Here is a 20,643-nt window from a genome sequence, read left to right as displayed (position 1 = left end):
CCCTTTTAACAGGTCTATTTATTATGAAAACAGTTTACTGAGTTCTTTATATATAAACCTCACCTCTTAAAACTGAGAAATCTCATGATGTGAAACACTTCCATTGATGTGCTTTATGTCTAAAATAGAAACTTAGGTACTTCCAAGAATAAGCAAAATGCAAAGTTTCCTTGATTACAGTTACTCAGATATATAAAACAGTATCAATACAATATAAATGAAAAAACAGTGAAAGCTATCCACTACATTCAGAGATCACTTGGATACTAAATTCCTTGAAATTTATTCATTAATTTAAGAGAGAGAAAAATTCTCAGATCTTAAATAGCATGATAACCCAATCTGTTCATCTCTTATGGATTACTTATTTTGGGGAGGGAGTACCTGTCACATTCTTGGAAGTACCTTTCTTTCCTAGAGTTGGTTATAAAAGGAAATATAAAACAGTATATAAAGTACAAAAATCACTATATTGCCATATTAGCAATGTTAAGGAGGAATCCATTAACTTTTAAAATATTAGAATGTTTGCCTTTTTGTCTCAGGAAATCATTAATGTCAATTACCTATTCCCAAAAGAATACAGTCATTCACCTCTCTCACCTGATATTATTTTTAAATGTTTCTCCTTTATTATCAGGATTTAAAAATCCACCTCCATATATCTGCTCTTTGGGTAAAGTTTTCTAAATTTTGACCAGTTCTGTGTTTATCGTTTGCTTGAAAGAATATCTTCATTTAAGTGGGACTTAAAATTTTTAACTTCAAAATACTGAAGTTCAGAATTAGGTCTCCTCCAGTTTAGAGTGTGTGTGGGTTTAAGCTGAAATAACACACAGCAACTAAGAAAAATGAAGAACAACTAAAAATGGATTACGTATATTAGAACATGACATTGAATCCCATGGATTATATGGAAAATTACCTGAAGTTTTAATTTTATAGTAATGTCTAAAAAATAGAAAAGAATGAAAAGCAAATACGTATGCCAACGTTTGCGCACTCTTAAATCTAACAACTCCAAATCTCAACTCAGATGAATAACAGAACTAAATTTGTTTTTTAAAAAAATCAGGAATCCTTATGATGATTACATTCCTCAACTGAAAAATGAAAGCAAAGTTCAATCAGATCTTTCTCAGAGGTTTGTTCCCTCTCACCCCATCACTTATGTGTCCTTGTTACCTGCCCTTCCAAAGTCTGGTTTTCAGAAGCCTATCATGATTTCTAACCAAGACTGCAGCCTCCACTGTAATGAACATGGCTTTATCAGCTCCCATACTTTATTGGGTCACAAATACACAATATCTGATGAGACACTGATCATTTTCCTTCCCTTTTCTCTTTTCAGCCTAACTTTCCTGTCAGGAGCCTGAAAAAATATGCGCAGTTACTGTTGCAGAGGGGAGACGAAGTTTAACTTCTGGGTTGGCAATCGGAGAATAATTCATGAGCAGATTTCTAGCAAATGATATGATTTGCTAAATTTTGGTCTTTGATTTATATTTATGTACTCCTGCTACTGCTAAGGTTTTGCCAACCTCAATTAGATCATGAATGAGATCATTTTAATTCAGCCCCCAAACTGTGACCTGACCATGGTCTGAAAGTGTTCAAAAAGTAATTTTAAGCCTCCCTTTGATTTGAAAAGGAATACTGCATGCTTGGTCGTTCATACAAATAACATAAAACTTAATTATTGAATGATTTGGCAGAGGACCTTCCTGCCAAACAACAGTCAATGCCAGCTACTGTGATGCTGGCGATGCCCGGCCCCCGAGCGCACAGCCCCCTGTATACAGCATTTGTTCATTGTGTCTCAGGGCAAGATGCTTTCAAATAGGATTCACGGATCTGGGAGACTGGGTGCAACGCAAAGGGGTACCATATTTATAACTCCAGTGAAAAAATGCTGTCTCACCTAGAAGGGAAGTAGATCTGCGCTGTCAAATCACCAGGAGGCTGTGACAAAGGGAGCTTGCAGCCTGACACACGGTGTAACAACATAGCAAACACCTTTAATTCTGTCATGTCTCATACCCTTTACTTTCTCACACATTCGTGGCTGCTCGAACGTTGACACCTACACTCTTTTTCGAAACTAAATAAGGCAATCTTATTTAAGCCCGAATGCAACACCTGAAAAGTTATTCTTATGCCCCACAAAAAATAACCATTAACTCCTTCCTCTTAGAAATGCCTCCCTGGTTGGTCTGAAAAGTCTCAAGTTGGCAAGAGCCTCCCTGGGCCCCTGACTCTTGAGGTTCACATGACCTTCTCAGCTCCTTGAGATAGGCAACACTTCCCCCCTCGAAAAGATGCGAGACTGGTGATAATGTCACTGTCCGAGCTGGCCTCTGACAGCGTTTCCAGCTGAAATCTCTTTGCTTCATCACAAACTTCTGGTGTCTTCTATAGTACGGAGAGAGGCCCCAGCTGCTTCATTCCCTCTAGCTACCATAGTCTAATATCTTAAAAGCTGGAAATGAAAATAGCTTTTCTAAAGATATTTCCTGGAATTTTTAATGTGCTGCCTTGATTCCTTTCTCTCTCTCTCTTTTTTTCCCTTGCCAATTATACACCACCATTTGGAGGGCTTATGAGCAATGTAAGTCCACCTCATCTAATTAAACCACATTGTTTTAAAAGCTTGAACAGTTTTCATGTCTATAAGACTTGTCTGAATAATAAACTGCTAGAGCCAGGATTCTGAGTGTCTTTGGAGAGTCAGGATTTTATCTGCTGAGCGCAAAAGGCCAGGCACTCAAAGAGTTAAAGAGTGTTCCTGCATTGCTGGGTAGGTTAATATCACAGCTGCCTGGTAAAGCATTATCCTGGTACCTCACTTAACAAAAGCCTCCTTTTGCAAACAGACTCCCACTTCCCCCCGCAAGTGTCCAAAGGTGTTTACTGAAGTAAATCTGCCTAAATCCTTCATTGCTTGGGTCATGGGGGTGGATAGGAGGGGTGGAAGGTGTAAGGATAATCTCTTTTTGTAAATTCTGTAAATCTTCTGGGAAAAGAAAAAAAAAAAAAATCAGGAATCTGTGTCACATGCTCCTGGACAACTTCTAATATCTCTTCTAGTTTTGCTCTTGTAAGTGAAATTTGTCACAATGACTATCACAGAAGACATCCCCTCCCCCCAAGTTTCCAATTATTCACTCTGCTGTTTGAAGCGACTGCACTTTCAAAGTTGAGTGTGTGTGCGAGTGTGTGTACGCATGTGCACCGACATTATATGCTTAATCTAATTGTTGAAGAAAAACTGTTGGTATCTTAAAAGTGGTTTCAGAAAGGGGAAAAAAAAAAAAGACAAGACAGTTTAGGAGCAAGATAATGTAGCTGAAAAGTTGTCACGAGAGGTTTCTGTTCTTGTTGTGGTCTCATTCCAATACCATTAACTGCATGTTACTTTTGCATGTTGAAAATGGAGGCAAATAACAGTAAAACCTGACAGGTCCGCCTGCAAGGGTTTAAACAGTTCCCAGTAAGAAGGAGCCCTTTAGGCATAAACTTTCTCTCTCAAGAGAACGTGAATACCACCAACCCCTCCCTACAAATCTTGAAGCATCCAGTTTGAGATACAAAAAGGCTGTCATCTCACAAATGTTAAACATACTAAAAAAATCTGAAAAAAAAGTATGAAGAAGGTGTGAAAAACGTGGCACTTTACAGCCCTCAAAGCTTTTTAAAATAGAACAACTTTTCCCCCTAAAATTCTTTTCAGAGAATTTTTTTTTTTCCTTTTTGGCTCATTTGAGAGTTTCTTTCTTGGCTTTTTTCCCCTTTCATTTGAAAATATGAATTATCATAAAAAGTCAGGGGGAAAAATGGGAAAGTCTTTTCCAGTTTTCCTGAAGATGTATCAGTGCGTTCGGGCTGGGTGTAAGCAACTTCTCCCTTGTGCTCTGGGCCAGACACCCATCACTGAAAGCAGACCAGGGCTCTGAAGACTCCTCCTCTCCCTTCTCGAGCTCCCCAGCTTGCCCCCCAGCACCCTCCCACGCCCCCCCCAGGGCCTGCACCTCCCTGGCCTGAAGGTAAACAGTAAGAGCCACACTCTGGGCAGCACTCCAGAGTGGGATGTCCACACACCTGACCCAAGTCTAACAGGCTTCTGGGGGAGAACTTGATCCTTCCCTGACACTTTTTACCTCAAGTGTTGAGCGGGTGGCCATGAATAGTACAGACATGCCATCTTGTAACACTATATGCCTGTCAGGAGGGACAGGGCCTGGTTAAGCATCAACTATATAAGGCTGGTAACTAGGGAAAGCCCAACAAACAGCCACAAACACCTCAGTTATTTTACTCAGCTACTACCCTCTGCCTCTTCTCTCTCTCTCTCTCTCCCTCTCTCTCTCTCTCTCTTTCTTTTCATCTTGGCTTTCTGTGGCAGAATGCAAATGGAGCCTGCCGGCGGTGAAAGGGCTGAATTGTGATTAAGAAGAAGAAGAGCTCCTTTCTTTGTTCTCCCCTCAGGGGATGTTTACTGGGAGAGACACAGCGGATCAGATATGAAAGGCATTCAGGTCAGCATTGATGTGAGCGAAAGTGAAATCATACCTAAGGCATTCAAAAGACCGCCGTGTCAGGGGTTCAGCTAACGGTGCAGCTACTGTGTGTGTCTTCCCGGAGAGGCAAAAATCTTTGTGAAAAGACTGACGATTTTTTTTTCCTCCCCAATTTCCTTCAAAATTATAAAAGTCCTCCCTCCCTCTCCGTTTACCTCCCACCAGATGCCACAGGAGTTAGTATTTTCTCTCCTTATGGACCACACGCGAAATCAGACCAACTTCTAATAGCTGTATTACCTAAATGAACCAGCCTTGCACCATCTGAACTGTGAAAATTTTTTTTTAAGCAGGTGTATTCATGTGTGCTACATATATGCCTGATATGTAGGGGAGAACTGCGTGAAGAGAAAAGCCAAAACACACACGCGTGGATGGTTTTTCCTCTCACTTCCCTCAGAGGAAATACGACACACACACACACACACACACGCACACAGAGTATAAAAACAGTACAGAACACCTTAAAACAAAATTCTTTATTTACTTTGTAACTAGGAGTTACAGTTTTCCTGAGAGCTCTCACTCTGACACGACTGTCACCCAAGATAAAAGTATTTGGCACGTAGCTATTAAGGCAAAGACTTCCACAGAGTCTCCTGATTATTAGTGCTTGCCTTTTAAAAAAGACTTGATGAAGAAATACTTGGATCTTTACTTTTTAAAAGTTTACACTCCTGACAGCCCAAATAGTCATTCAAGAGATTTTTTTTCCAAGTGGTAAGCTGATGCTGTTGGCATAAACAGAGCTATGTAAATATATACAAAATTCACAAATCATAGCAAACATACAAATAATGAGGAGGTGCCTAGATGTTTTAAGGCTTAAAAATGAAAAAGAAAATCACATTTCATCTTCTGATTGCCAAAGAAAGAAAAGAAATAGGGAGGGGGAATAAGGCTGTATTTATTGGTTTTAAATCATCCTTCCCTCTGCTCTGAATTATTTTTTCTCAACCTTCACATCTTGGCTAAAAAGCATATTTGGGCTTATGTTAACATCTGCTCTTGTGGTGACATTTAATTCTGTATATTTTCAACTAGTGTTTCTGCATCACAGATTTTCCCCCTTTATCTCTTCGCTCTAAAAAGACAACCAAAGAGCAATCAAAAAGGTGTCTGACTTGGCCATTCAGACAATTGCCCCCTTGTGGGAATGCGGGAATGAATGGTACAGTGGACACCCCAGCACCATTGACGTTATAAACATGTAAATGAAACACATTAGGGCAGACAATCAATTGTCTGTGAGCATTGCAAACCTGCACTCCCTCTCTCTGTGACAGGCACAAAATAGTGTCTACCTTGGGAAGCCACGGTGCTGGAGAGGAAAAGGACAAAGCGTTCTCTTTCACACAGAAGAAAATGCACCTTAAAAGCCTTGGAAGAATGCAGATGACAAACACTGTTGTAAGGAAAAGACTCTCCCACATCTTGGAATAAACGCAGCACTGCTCAGAGAGCTAGCAACAGCCTCCTTTCCTACCTTCAGGGTAGACACACACATTTTTCCCAGGCAAAAGTCTTAATACGGCATTAGGGTCTTTGATAACCTCTTGGAATTTTCTTTACTTCGAGTAAATTAAGCAAGCAAGAAAGGAAGCATCTGAAACATATGACAGAGCAGTTTACTGGGAAATGTCAGTCTTGGCTTTAGTCATATTCCGAAATAAATGCTTAAAGACGTGAATGTATCTTTATGTGGCAACAGAGAAATAACATAAAGTTTCAAATCCTTACCCCACCCTTACCCTGGTGGAGAGTCACACTATGGATATTAGCAGGCTAGTGGCTATGTTATGAAGGAAGCCATGTTTCTATCCCCAATTGACTGAGTTTTTTCAAACGGAAATAAAACAAATAGATCAGTATAGATACATAACCCCCAGCCATGTGTGTGTGCAGCGTGACAAAACTTGCAGAAGCTCTTCATAGAGACAGAAGGATGGAGATGGATATCTGGGGCACACCCTCAGAGCTGGTACCTGCCACACAAACTGCTTCTGAGTGCTTTGCGAGTCAGCAAAACCACCTCCTCGGAACCTCATCAACTGTACCAGAAAGGTACTTGCACAAGGTTTCCACACTTGCAAGGAGCGCCAAGTCTGAACCGACTGCAATTCAAAGGAAACTTTCCTGCCTCAGAGTGTATTGAGGGGCTCTGGCTCACAGCTTCACCCCATCCCAACTTTACCTCTCTGAAAAGAGAGACGAGAGAGACAGGAGCCACATCCTGAAGAAGGGGCTTCTTGCGTTTCTTTTCCTTTTCATCTGAGCATCTCTGAAACGGGAACAACTTCTCTGCCCTCCACTGCCTCTCAGCATCACCACTAGCACTTCCACTCCCTTTCAGGAAGTGGTTAAGGGAGTGAGGGCTTATCTTAAACAGGGATCATCATTTCTGCTCATCTGATTGTTTCTCCTCTAGGATCTAAAGCCCTGAAAGCATCCAATTTTATCCCTTTTCTTCCCCACTGAAAATCACTGGCCAAAGGTGTTTGTAAAAATCTTCCTCCATTCCACTACACAATGCCTAATGCTTTAGCTGAAACTTTGGAGAAATTAAATTTAACTTTTCTTTCTTTCTTCTGTTTCCTCTTCCCCACCACTCATAATTCAGTTTTCATTTAAAAGACAACTTCATTCCCTTTACTGAAACAAGCAGTTTCTGGGTTTGATTTTTATGAAAATGTGCCTGTATCTGTGTGATTTTTTCAGAGGCTGATGCTGGGAGGTGGTGGGCTTGGGAGGCAGGCCTATCTTCCTAGGCTCTGCAGGAGGCAGGAGGGTAGCCGGAGCATCCCCAGGAGCTCATGCCCAAATCGGGGTAAAGCAACAAACTTTGCAAGTTACCACCGGGCCGGGCCAATGGCAGGCAGCAGCCAGGCACCTCCTGCTCCCAAGCGCTCATTTCTGCCTCGAAGGCTGTGTGGAGATAGTGGGGTATAATCAGGGGACTGAAAAGGGGGGCTGGGTTTTTCCCCCTCCTCTCCAGCTTCAGTGAAAGTATTACAAAGTGAGTCAGGCGACTGAAGATCATCTGACTGAACTTTCTTGAAACCGACACACATTCTTGTCTTCGGGCAACTTGCTTTTTGCCTCCTTCTCCCTCACCCCTCTCCCCTTTCCCTCCTGCACATCTTATTTTCTGGGAAGAGATTTCATCCTTTCCATGTGGGGGAAAGGAGACTGTCCACTATGGATTAACTTGACGCTGGCAGTGTCTCTGCCAGGCATCTTGCTAGCTTGAGAATCTTGAAGGCTGGATTTTAGACTCTTGTTTCTCTCTTTGTACATTTGCTTTCCTCGAACTGCCTCCTTCTCCTTTGCTTTTTTAATAATCGCATACAGCACGGTCTTTTAACCCATGTTCTTGACCAGCCTTTCAAACACACACATACTGCTTTACACATTTTCTCTCTTTGTCGCCTTAGTCTATATACACACTGTTGACTTCATTAAAATTATATAAAGTGCTATTCTAGTTTCCTGGATGACCATCTCTCTCTCTCTCTTTTTCCTCATGCAGTTTCTACTTCTATGATTAGTATTGCCATTATTCCTTTCCAGGAATTTCTATATGATTTTGATAAGCATCATCATATTTAGTGTTATCAGCAAAGACACAAGCTCAAAAGTGACATCTTTCCCATGAATCCAGGAAAGAAGAAAAATCCACTCAGTTCAGATAAATCCTAGCAATTCCCAAAGGGAAAGGCACTGGATACGTACTTGATGAGAAAGGAAATGAAAAAAGAGGGGGAAAAACTCTTCTACCTGCTTCTCAAAAGCAAGACATTGCTCAGATTAAACCCAAAGCAAAACACTGACAAGTAACGAATTTACAGCGTGTTTTCCCACAGATTATTGGGAAATAATTATTGCTCTTAAGTGTGCAGGGTCTGGGCTAAATGCCTTTAAAATGTGCAATTCAACTTTCCACTTCACAGTGTTAGGGCTTCTCCCAAGTTTGTGGCTGGGAAGAGGGAAATGGGATCCGTTACTGAACAACAAGCAGTGTCCATGGCTGAGTACCTCCCCCGGTACTCTGTTCCACCTGTGAAGCCCCCAGCAGACCTTCCCCACTGCCAATCCCCACCCCAGGGCTCTTAGGAAGCTTGGAGCATTCTGTTTTCCCAGACCTGGGCTCTGGTCTGACCTCACAGCCTGGACCAGGCTGGTCAACGGTGGCAAAATCCCGAAGGGGGTTGGAGGAGGCAGACAAGAAGAAACAAACATGCTAAATAGTCTCTCCTGCAAAAGAACACTTCTGGGAACCTTGTTTTAAGTCTTATTCTCCTTTCTCTCTCTCTCTCTCTCTCTCTCAAAAAAATGACTGTTTAACATAAGAAAAAAAAAAAATAAGGCCTCCTTGACACAAAGCTTTTGTTACCCAGTTGATCAGCAAGCAATGTGCTTTAGATACTTGTAAGGGGGTGGGGGAGAGCCCCACAACAGACATTGATTTTAGAAAATCAATAACCAACATTTAATAAAAGGAACAGAGGAAACACAAGAGAGAAGAGGGGGACATTAGGTGTAATTTTAGTGTCTACTAAATTACCCAAAGATGGGGAAGGGGAGGTCTCCAGTGTAAGGACCACCTTAAATAATGCCAGACACTAGAGTGAAGAAAAAATTAAATTAAGAGAGAGGAAGAGACAGGGAGAAAGAGACTTAAAAAGAGGCAGCCTGAACCGGGTCTTGGGGAAGCAGCTTGGTATATATTATTGTACTTGTTTTTTTGTAATACTAAGCCAAGCAAATAGATCAAAGGCAGCACAAAGGGAAAAGGCAGGATAACATAACGAACAGTTTCTGACTAAAATTCCTCTATCACTCCCCCATATGGCTCGACACCTCCACCACAACAAGCAAAAGACACACACACACACACACACACACGCACGCACACACGCGCGCACACATGAAACCTAGAGAGACAGAGACAGAGAGAAGCATCATTTGTCTCTAATCAAAATTCCCTCGTCTTTGTGTTTTCTGCTTCCAGCGCCCCTCACTGCGCCCCCAGCCGCCCCCTCCCGCGCCGCGCAGCTTGGGGGCAGAGCGGGGGCGCACAATTGTCTTCTCTGGAGGAAAGTTGTTCCAAGTGGGCCCCGGCGGTCCCCGCGAGGCGCGGGCTGGGTTCGCGGGAGACCGGAGGCCGGGGCCGGCGCCGCGTCCCCGCGTCCAGCTCGGGAGCGTCGACGCGGCCCCGTGCCGGGTGATCGGGCTGAGACCGAGGGGAGCGAGAAGTTTCCTTTCCCAGTCTGAGCTGGCGCTAGTTCGCTTGTTTGTTTTGGGGGGTTGGTTTTTCTTTTTCAACTCAGTATCCTCCGTCAGCTACCCCCCGGCACCCTCTCGGGTCCCTAGCTCTCTCCCCTCCCCCAGGCGCCTTCTGCGCTCTTGCCAATCACTTTTCTCTTTTATTCCCACGATTTTGTTTGGGGGTAATACCTAGGGGGTCTGTCTCTCTCGCGCGCGCTCTCTTCCTCTCTCCCGCTCTCATTCTGCCTTCCTTGACTCTTTCTAAGATGGACCTACAGAGCTGTCACACCTTTGATCCCCCACCTCTGCTCTGCGTGTCCCCCTTGCACCCCCATCTCCTTCCTCCTTCTCGACTCAGCCTGGATAACGGACTCCTCCTGACTATGTCGAAACTGCCCAGAAAAGTCTCCCCGCGCTCCGGGACTCCGCCAGCCCCCGGCGTGGGGCCAGAGCCCGCTGGAGAGGAACCACCCACCCCCGCGCCCGCACGGACCCCGCGCGGGGCCGGCCGAGACCCTCCCACCCCGGGGCCCCGGCGCGCCTGGCCCGCCCGGCCCCGCTGCCCGCGGACCGTTACTTGGCGTGCGGAGAGGCGGCCGGGCGACTCCGGCAAGAAACTTTCAGCCTGGCGGAGGCACAGCCCCGGGGCCCCTCTCCCGCCCTCGCAGTCCCTCTGCCACCCCCGCCCCCACCCCGGAATCCTGCGCGACCCGGCGCCCAGGCCCCCCGCCCTGCCCTCGCCGGACGCTCCCGCAGCCCGGCCGGGGAGCCGGCGGGCCGGGCGCTCACGGAGCGGGAGGCGGAGGCGGAGGGAGGGCGGAGGCGGGGGCGCAGGGGGCGGCAGAGGTGGGGGTACTGGGCCCCGGCCGGACCCCAGCGCTCGGAGCCCCCCGGCGCCCGACGCTCACTTTGCCCGGCACTTCCCTAACTCCCCACTGTCCAGTCGCCGCGCGCGCCGGGCTCCGGCGCCGGCCGCGGAGGGAGGCTCGCCCGCGAGCCCTGGGCGCCGCCGCCGCCGCCGCCTCGGTTCCTTTTCCCTCTCCCCCTCCTTCTTCCCGGGTCTGGAGCCGCAGAGTGGCCCGGAAAAGTTTGGTTCGGGCCGCTTCTTACCGTTTTTCCTCCTGGGATTGGCTTGTTTGCGTCTCTTGCACCGGGGGCCATCCGCCATGATCGGCTGCTTCATTGATAAGAGCGGATCAGATGGCAGTTCGCATGGACTCGGCGCCCTGCTTCGGCAGCACGCAGGCTCGATCTAGCAACCAAACACAGCGACAATGTGGGCATCGCCCGCGCCCATTGAAACGCGCGCGGGCCGCCCAGGGGAGCCGGGCCAGGGCCCGGGCGAGCACCCATCCGCGCCCCCCAACGCCAAAGCGAAACTTCGGCGGCCCCCTCCCCGCCCCCCGCCCCCAGCCTTGGCCCCGAGGCGCTTTGTGTTTGTTACTGTTTGGTGTGTTGCACCCGCGAGGGGATCAGAGAGACAAGAATTACATCTTCAAAATGAGTCATAACTCCTGACCGTATGAGGGAATGCACACGGCGGTACAGTAAGGCTGCTTGACTCAAGGCTAGGCGGACCCTTTCCTCCGAAAAGTCCTCAGCCCGGCTCGGCAACTTGGGGTGAGGCGAAGCTTTCTTTAGCTCTCATCTTGTCTCACCACCCCCCACCCCATTCCTCAGAGGAAGCAAACAAACAAACAAACAAACAACGCGAAACAACCCCCGATGAAGCACACTCGGGCAAATTGATAATAGTAATTATAGGAAGCCCACTCGCCCCGCGTCCCATCCCCTCCCCTTTCGCAGTTTATCGAGACACTGTCTCTTCCTCCCCCCCACACCCCCGCCCCCAAATTAGGATTTCCCGTTTCACGCCGCAATAAGAAATATAATTATAAGCCTCTTTGGACACTGTCCCTCCCCGCCCCCCCCCCCCACCCCGCCGCCACCTTCTCCACTTTGACAATATTTACTTAAGTATTTCCCCCCACCTCACTCACACACATGCTCCCCCACACTGGTTCCCTTAAATAGTTGCAGTAGAAAATTGTTTTTTTCCCCTCAAGAAAGGAAAGAGAAAGTCCAACCGCTACGACAGTACTTTTCAGCTCTACTGAATGATCGTATCCTTTCTGGCTTCGAAACTTTTGTACCTAAAAATCGAGAGAGGCGCTGCATTTTTTCAGCTGAAACTGTCAAAACTTGGAGAAGGGGAACCTCGGAGGCAGGCAGGAGAGGAGGAGAATCCCGAAACTCGATGGAGGTTGGGAAGATGCTGTGCCTCGAGGATTAGTTTAAACAGGGGGCTATAAAAGATGTAACAGATGCAAACTGTAACACAAGGGCCATTAACCCTTTCTCTGCCGAGTACACTCGGTCCCCACGCCCCGCACCTATTGTCTCCTGTGCTAGAAGCTTTGCGGAAAACCTGGAAAGTGAGTATCAGTTTCCACACATTTGCTGAGAGGGGTAAGGGGTGGGGGTGGGGGGGGCAGAGAGAAGGGGAAGTAGATGATTTAGAAAGCACCTTGAATTTAACCTGGGCATAGTGGCAGCCTTTTAAGTTTGACACATTTTGTCATGTCTTGGCTCTCCTGTGGATTTGAAATTGTTGGGAAAAATCCTGAAATACAGATATGGACACACAAGTGTCTGGGATGAAACAGCTGGCCTGTCTGTATTCCTGCTGAGACTTACGCACGATTGCATATAAATATATGTTTAATAAAGTAAGCTGCTAGTTTTATGAGCATGTGTGTGTGAGGGACAGACAGGGCATTTGTGCTGTAAACTTTATCTTTGCCTGTTATTTCTAACTCTGGAGTTAGTAATCTTACCTTCATCATTATAGGGGGAGCATATAAAATATGTAAGTAGGTGGGAGACACACATATTCATGTTAACCGGGATCACCCCTGTTCCTGGGAACTCCTGCTATCTCGACTTTTCAGTGCCAAAGTATGGAATGGGATATTTGAGTGTATGTATCTTCTGCCTCTATATGACTTTGCCATTGTAAATACAATTTCAAAAGTTATCCTTAATTTAAAACCCTACCATCCTGACGGCAGTTTTCTTCCCAGCTGTAGTGAGGGCCCCCCCCCCCCACTTTGGTAAACGACTCAAGTTCCATGAGGACTTTCACTTCTTTATTTATCATCACAGAAGTGAGGTGTTACTTCACATACACACACACACAAAGAATGAAATAAAGAAATGAAACTCGCTAAGCAGACAAAAACAGGCAACTTTCTACTTAGAAAACAGCCTTCTTCGGTGGGAAAGGTTGGACTGCCATATCAAAGAGAAAGACTTGCTCCCGAATTTGGTAGGTTTGTATCCGTCAAGTTTTGTAATTATTAACAGGTATTTGCCAAGTTTTAATTGCTGAATATAATGAATTGGAACTAGAGTGAAAATAAAGCAAAATCTCTCCCCTCGAAGAGTTTTTATTCCAACCATACAGTTCTCAATAAAACTTTTCCAAGGCTGGGTAGTAAAAGGCACCTTTGGTTACCTGAATGGACAGGTACGGGGCAAATTATTTGGGGGAGGAAAAAAAGGGGAGAAAAAGAAGGAGAGAGACACAGGGAGTGCGAGAAAAACCGAAGAAGTCACTCTTGGGAAAAGCTTGCCATAAAGGAGCTAAACCCACCTGAAATTCCTACCCACAGACACTCCTTCTCACTTTAGACTCACATCCCCACTTAAAAGGAGAAAATCATAAAAGGAAGGTGGAGGGGGTGACCATGCCAAAAAGGAATAAAAAGAGAGAAAAGGGGAAAAAAAAAAAACCTACCTGCGAAGTCTTGTTTGTAGTTTTGGCCAGAAATGGTGAGAAGAAAAAGCATGAAGAAGCCGCGAAGTGTGGGGGAGAAAAAGGTGGAAGCGAAGAAACAGCTCCCGGAGCAAACTGTACAAAACCTCGCCAAGAGTGTCTGGAGGCAGGACCGTTATTCCTGCGGAGCAGGTTAGAACTGATCTCTTTCGGCCACTCCAGGAAACACAAACCTGGGGACGGACTGACGTGTTACGCCTCTTCTAATGACATTTTTTTCTTTTTCTTTTCTGTAGGAGAGAGAGAGACCCTGAAACACGCGCCACCTATCTTTGTGGGGAGGGATAATTGAAGCGCCCTGAGCGTGAGCATCATGTGAAAACGTGATCGCCAAGTTTCTCTCTGGGAAAGGATCTGGGATAGATTATACCTTGAAGTCTCCGCAAACGCTTTAGTGGAAGAAATGAAATTCCACCTCCCTCCCTTCCTCTCTCCCTCCCTCTCGCCTCCTTCCCTCCCTCCCTCTCTTCTCCACGCCCCCCCTCCCCCCCCTACTCCCACCCCCCCGTCAAGCCTTTGGCATCATTATCCTCATCACTAAATCCTACAGAGTACAGGGCGGAAAACGGTGCACACCATTCACAGAACTGGAGAACTCTAAGGGGCGAAAGTTAAAGGGAAAGATCCCGGTTCCTCAATCCACATCGCCTCTTCTTATACAGATATCTCTAATAACCAGATTTGAGATGCACATTAAGTTGTGTGGATTTCTCAGCACGGTTTCTGGAACTAAATTTTTTGCCTTTTCTCGTATTATTATTATTATTATTATTTTCTTTCAAGATGCCAGAGCCAGAGGGGGAAAATTGCTGTATGTGAGCTGCATTTTAGGGCATGTGTGTTGGGGTGTGTGTATGTGATGAATTTCTGGATTGGATCCCAATACTAAAAAGTGGTTTCGCATTTTTAAAAAGGGTCTCTAAGTAAATTAACATAGAGCGCTCAGTTGACCGATCTCTGAATCTCTCTACATCTCAAGGAGACCTCACTACAAAGTGAGGGAGTGTGTGGAGGGAGGCAGGAGGAAAAGGAGAAAGGCCATAGAGGAATTTAGCAGGGAAGGAAGAGCACGATATTAAACGGCATGGGGTCTAAGTTTTGGAGTATATATTTTTTGATATTGCAATTAAAGTAAAATTAAAAAGAAAAGACTCCACCTTTGCTCTGAAGGGATTGGTTATGTAAATATGGAAGGGATTTCCTGGAGAATACAGCTTTCTACTGTATGGTTAATTAAATAATCACTCAAAAGCTTCCAACGTGACGCTTCTGTCGTAATCCAATCAGGTTACATAGGTCCTAAACAAGAAAGATATTTTCCACATCTGGAAGTCAGCAATTTAGCAAGTACTGCACATTATTAACCAATTCAGAGCCTACTTCCCAGGGGAATTTTTTTTGAAGTTTAAGTGTTCTTAACCAATGCTCTGCTGTTTTGTTAATCAAAAAGCTGGTTTACACTGCACATAATTGGAACTAATATAGAAGTAAATAAAGACAGCCAAATTTGAGGATGCTGAGCACAGGCATTTATCGGAAAAGGAAGAAATCTCTTAGCCTCCAGTGGTTCAGGCTCAATTTCTTAAAGAACTGTGAGGCTTTTTTTTTTTTTCCAAGAGTGAAAGTGCCTGAGAACCTCAGAGCACAAATAAACTTTCAGTCCCACAGTCTTTGGACTTCTCTGCAAAGGTAAAGGTGGAGGTGTCAAGAGGACTGAAGGATAGATAGCCTCATGCCATTTTTTTCCTGCTTTAATATTGTTAATATGTTACAGCCCCCTGTTTTCAGTCTGATGAAATCTGAAACAAATAACACCCTGATCCAACACTAGACTTTTACTCACATTAAGATAAACTGCTTTGAACTGTACTTTGAATGTGTGCCTAAAGCAAGACTTTGAATGCAAGAGTCACTGGCAATTGCACTCAAGAGGAGGGAAAAGCCACCACTTGGTTTGCCACATCCATACTCCCAGAGGTGCAGAGCTTTGTATTTTGTATGTTTATTGGGGAGGGGGCAATAGCCACCCAGCAAGACCACAACCAATACTTACTTTAGGATGTGAGGAAGTAAATTTTCACAGTTGATTACAGACTCACCTCTTTGCTACCCTAAGCATTTATTACAGTGAGAATCATCTCCCCCACCCCACTCAGATAATTTACTTATAGAGGAGCATTGGAGATCACCAGCCTAAAATTTAATAATAAAAAAAGAAAATTAAAGATTTCCAGCATGGGCCAGGCACATTCTCAGTTTTATGCTTTACATTTCTTTAATATCCCTATCTCTATAAATATATGACTTATCAAGTTTCTCCTCCGAGATTTACTTCTATTATTAATATCCTTTTTTAAAATTCCCACTTTTTTATTTAAAAAAAAAAATCGAGTCTAGCTTTCTCTAGAAGTTTGCTTTTCAGCGTTTCCTCTTCCATTTCCAGGATAAAGGTGTTCCTGGCATGGAGTAATTCCAGGTAAGACTCCACCTGAGGACCCCAGGTAGCCATTGGAGCTTACAGCCCAGACATACATACACTCGGTGGTAAACCTCAGGTCAAAGAATCCAATCAAACGGCTAACAAATCACTTGTCTTTATTATGTATATTAATGTCAGGTTACTTAAGATCTGACTTAAAAAAAGTATTTCCATTAAAAACAGCTAATCATCTGATTACTCTGGGTTCAGTAATTGTTCGAGTGGCAGGAGACAGCCCCAACACTTAGCACTGGTAGTTCCGACGTGCAAGTATTTGAATTGGGGTAAAAAAAGCAATCTTTCAGGTTCCCATCAAGGTGGATAGTTGGACGGTGGCACGCGAAGCGTCCCCACGAGGGGTGAGCGCGCCGGTGGGTTGCCCTCCTCCCCTGCCTGGCACGCCCCCGACACTCCCCTCCCTATTTGACGAAGAGAGTTCCCACAACAGCAGAGGCGGTGGGATCGGAGGAAGCCGGGATATAAATATGTTCCGAACACTCCCTTAGTCCGAAGGCCAGGTCGGGGACAATGGTGATCGTGGGATCAGCGGGATGCTGGAGCGCAGGACGCAGGGAAAAGTCGAGAGAGGACTAGGAGCTACTAGCTTTCGGCTCCTCACACAGCAAAGCAAGTCCTGCAGATGAATCGCTCCTTCCCCGGCTTTCTTCCCCATTAATAATCTATTTCGAGATTAGCGCAGACCAAGGGGATTAAAACAACAGATACATGCAAATGTGAAATAATATTGCAGTGGACATGGACGAGAGAAAAACAATTCTTTAGGGTTTCTTTGAGTAAAACAAACTGCCTCCCTCAGAATTCCCTCCATCCAGGCAGCTTGTGAAGATGCACTTTTGTTTTCCAATTCCCTCCAGCCAGGACCTGGTGCCTGTCCCCCCATTCACCTCTCAGTCTGTCAATTTCCTTAACTCTCACAGCCGCTCCCCTTTTCTCCCCTGCCCCCAGCTCCCCTCGTCGGCCCAGATGCCCGAAGAGATACAATGTTTCTGCCCCTGAACACATAGGCTGTAGCAGGAATTCGAATTTGGCCATAGCTAATGATTTTTTTTTTTTAAAGCAAATTCTGTTTATTTTGTACCATGTGTTGAAAAAAAAAAGGAACCTATTCTCTTTTTGAAACGGAATTGATCTTTCATCCAGAGGAATTATTTCGACCGTGCCGTTACACAGGAGGTGGGCAACTTCTTTTAGAGTTGCAAGGAAAGGGTGATAAGGGGGACCCCTGCAATGAGGTGTGTTGAGGGGGTGGGGGGCGGCAGGGGTCCAAGCCAAGTCAAACGGTTTTCTCACGTGCGAACTCGCAATCCAATCCATTCGGAGTTGAGCCTAGGATAGGAGGGGAAAGTCTATTAAAAAAAAAAAAAAATCAGGAGCATCCCTCTGAGAAGCCTTTTCAAACAAAATCAAAACAGGACCAGAGAATCTCAGACCGTCTCTAACATCCCTGCTGCGAGGCCCGCGGGCTCTGGAATCTCGCACGTCACCTGGCCCCAGCAGGGCGGCCAGCTGAGCGGTTCATTTTTATTTTTTTATTTTTTGAAGTTAAGGCTGAATCTCGGCTTCAGTGCTTTTTTTGCCAGCGTCTCCATTGACAGGAACCAGCAAACTTCAGGACTCAAATAAGCGTCTTAATTTATTGATGCAAAACAGGTCTGCTGGTCGCCCCCAGTTCTCCGCGCTCTCGGTCCCCCACACCCCCAGCTTCGGTCCCTTCATTTGATCTCAGGGTAAGGCCCCCGCAGTACAGGCGGAGGAGCACGTGGGAGGGGGGGTTCGGACCCCGCCCGCCCAGGAACCCCGCGACCCCCGCCCCGCGGCCGGGTCAGCTGACCTGGCTCGCTGGCCGGCTCCCCGCCCGCCGCCTTGTTTCCGGTCCCCGGGGTCCGCTAGCTGCGCACGGAGCGGGAGCGGCCGCGGCCGGGAGGTGATGCTGGGGGCTGATTACCATGAGAAAGGCTGTGCCTGGAAAAGCCTCCTCCACGCGACTGTCAATCTCTCTAAGGGGTGGGAGGGGGGACGGAAAGGGCCCTGTAGGAGTCACCAGAAAACTTGGAGTAAGTTGGATGCGACGCAGGCCCGAGGAGGTGGCTTTCGCCTCAACTTGGAAGGCTGTGGCGTTAAGGGCGCGGACGCCAGCAGCCTCGCCTGGGAATTGAAAAACCCCTAGTCCTTTCTTCCCTTCTTTCCTCCCTCTTGCCATCCTTTCAGCCCTCCCTGCCCTTTATCCTTGTTTTCTTGAAATTCTTTCGCAATTGCATTTCCTACATTATCCTTTCTATCTCCCTTTTGCAATCCCTTGTTTTGTTTCTTAAGATCTCCTCTCTCGCTCTGATTCTTTTCTGCCTCCTTTATGTGTCCAGATTTATCATTTCGTTTTGAAAACACAGTGTTTCATATGTAATTAATCTACCAGCAGGAGGTCAGGGACACCCTGACTAAAATAACTCCCTGGGTCATCACAGAACAAGTTCCCCAGGTGTCAGTGAAAAGTAAAATAATATTAGTAATAAAATAAATATAAATCTATATCTTGGTAATCATAATGGTTCCTTATCCTAAATTACCATATCAGCTCAAATTGACTTCTTTTTTTCTTAAAAGATAGAATCTTCCTGGAATAAAAATGAATAATACTTGATATAGGGCAATTCTTTAGCTTTAAAGCAATGTGAAAAAAATTTCTCATTTATAGTGATATTTTAGCAGTGCTTAACAGACTTTAGAAATTACAATAGGTAATTTAAAGAAACTTAAGCTGTGCTTTTTCTTTTAATGACTGTTTGGAAAGTGTAAAAAAATTCTAAAGCACCCCTGCCTTTCAGGAATATTGATCAGTTCAGAGAAAAACATCATGTCCTGTATTTTGTACAGGCTAAGCAAATTCACAACTTCAGTTGTTGGGTTGTTTCCTTGGCCAGTTGCCCTATTGCCTAGCAAGTGCGTGAACATGGAGTTGTGTCTGTCATGAATGTGGCTCTGGTTTTAGTTTTACTTATTTTTTTTCCCTGTCTTTCATTCATTTTGAGTATGTTGTTCTCCTATTAAAATTCAGTTTGCACTTGTTTGCAATTTGTTTACTTTGTTGGATTTTTAAAACTTGTTAGTAGTCAATTGAACATGTATATTAAACCCTTTTTAGGCCAACAAAAATAAAGATGCATTAGAAAGATGCCTTTTATGCTTCATAATTATTAATTGACATTTTATGATGAATAATTAATCATTTGAATAATTTTGGTATCTCTGATCTGAACACATATTTGCATATCTAATGCTTGATTTTAACTGTGTGTTTTTAAAAAAATTCATTCTCTCAGGACGAAGAAACAAAATAACATTTTAATGTAAAATTTCTCTTCAACACTTGTAAAAGTTTTTTTTATTGAGTTGTACTATTCTTTCTAGGTATCCATAAAACTTCTTGACACTTTGTAAATCATTAATGTAGCAATCATATACAAACATGTGACAGACTGCAATTAATTAGGAAAAACAATACCCTATGTAAAATCAAGTCACTCTCCTCCCCAAAGGAAGAGATGTGCACTAATTATGCACCATTTTTTCTTACTGGAATTTGGTTATTGAACTTTTTGGTTATGTCTATTTACACAAGTCAAAAAGTAGAAATTGAGTGATAAATAATTCATATATGAATTTAAGATTTTTTTAATTTTTACTTAGTAACATATGGGTTGATTTGAAATTATTTTAAAATGATCAAGCAAGCCTATCCATGATATTTTTATACCCTGTGTCAATTGAAGTTCAAAGAAGCTATTTTGAGTACTAACCCTGCATGTTAACCTGTGTGATTACTGGCAAGCTACTAGAAATGTATATTCTTGTGGGTACACTAATAATGTCTGTCCTTCTGAGTTTTATTAAGAATTAAAGTATTGTCTGAAATGTCACTATAGTGTAACTTTATTATCACAATGAAAAGATTGAAAAAATAACATGGAACATACAGATCAGTTAAGACAATTAATTTTGACTGGTAAAAACAACTATTTCCCTTTTAGTATCATTCGTCATTTTTCTGTTGAGAAATGAGTGCTGTGTTATTAAAGTGAAGAAATAAGATGAAAAGCATCATCGAATTTTTGGGTGGTTTACAGTTCTTTAGACCTCTTCAGAAAATGTAAAGCCACAGACATGAAGATAGTATTTTTTATTCTGTTGCTTAAGGAGTTAATTTATTGTGTTCAATATGATCATAATTTGTTTATAAATATCAGATTTCTTTTAGTGAGAATGTATGAACTTGAAGTTTCTCATGTTCTTTAGTAACGTATTGTCTTTGACTGTAAGGGTTAAATATGTAGAAGCTCAGAAGCAGTCTTGAGTAAGACTTCTGAGAAAAAAAAGGGCAAACTTACAAATTTGGAGACCAGGAATTTGGCTGTCAGAGCACTGTTTGTCGTAAGATCATTCATAATGAACTGAGCATTTCCTTT

At 44.3% G+C, this 20,643-nt stretch overlaps 1 protein-coding gene and 2 long non-coding RNA genes across 7 annotated transcripts in view; 1 reads left to right on the top strand and 2 right to left on the bottom strand.

The window, feature by feature from the left end:
• The window catches only part of LOC139176404 (uncharacterized), a 36,194-nt gene extending 34,842 nt beyond the window's left edge, over positions 1-1,352 (bottom strand). Inside the window, exon 1 of the long non-coding RNA XR_011560835.1 lies at positions 1-1,352. This exon is cut by the window's left edge and continues 18,388 nt beyond it. This is a non-coding gene — a long non-coding RNA (uncharacterized lncRNA).
• LOC139176403 (uncharacterized) overlaps positions 1-1,642 on the top strand; it is a 2,698-nt gene extending 1,056 nt beyond the window's left edge. Inside the window, exon 2 of the long non-coding RNA XR_011560834.1 lies at positions 1,352-1,642. This is a non-coding gene — a long non-coding RNA (uncharacterized lncRNA). The remainder of the gene's footprint in view (positions 1-1,351) is intronic.
• ZEB2 (zinc finger E-box binding homeobox 2) overlaps positions 1-13,779 on the bottom strand; it is a 136,189-nt gene extending 122,410 nt beyond the window's left edge. Inside the window, exons 1-2 of one of the 5 annotated variants that reach the window (XM_019973087.2) lie at positions 13,645-13,779; positions 10,956-11,097 (exon numbers count right to left, since the gene is read on the bottom strand). In XM_019973087.2, coding sequence (XP_019828646.1) covers positions 10,956-11,028 — 73 coding nt within the window. In that variant the 5' untranslated portion in view covers positions 11,029-11,097; positions 13,645-13,779. Of the gene's footprint in view, positions 1-10,955; positions 11,098-11,336; positions 11,606-11,998; positions 12,133-13,644 lie in introns of those variants that run through there. The other 4 variants (XM_019973096.2, XM_070768283.1, XM_070768279.1 and 1 more) reach the window with 4 other exon arrangements.
• Between the last annotated feature and the right edge of the window lie 6,864 nt (positions 13,780-20,643).

The sequence above is a fragment of the Bos indicus genome, chromosome 2 (assembly GCF_029378745.1).
Source record: "Bos indicus isolate NIAB-ARS_2022 breed Sahiwal x Tharparkar chromosome 2, NIAB-ARS_B.indTharparkar_mat_pri_1.0, whole genome shotgun sequence".
NCBI lineage: Eukaryota > Metazoa > Chordata > Mammalia > Artiodactyla > Bovidae > Bos > Bos indicus.
Note: the sequence above shows the minus strand (reverse complement) of the source record. Positions and strands in the feature narration are given on the sequence as shown.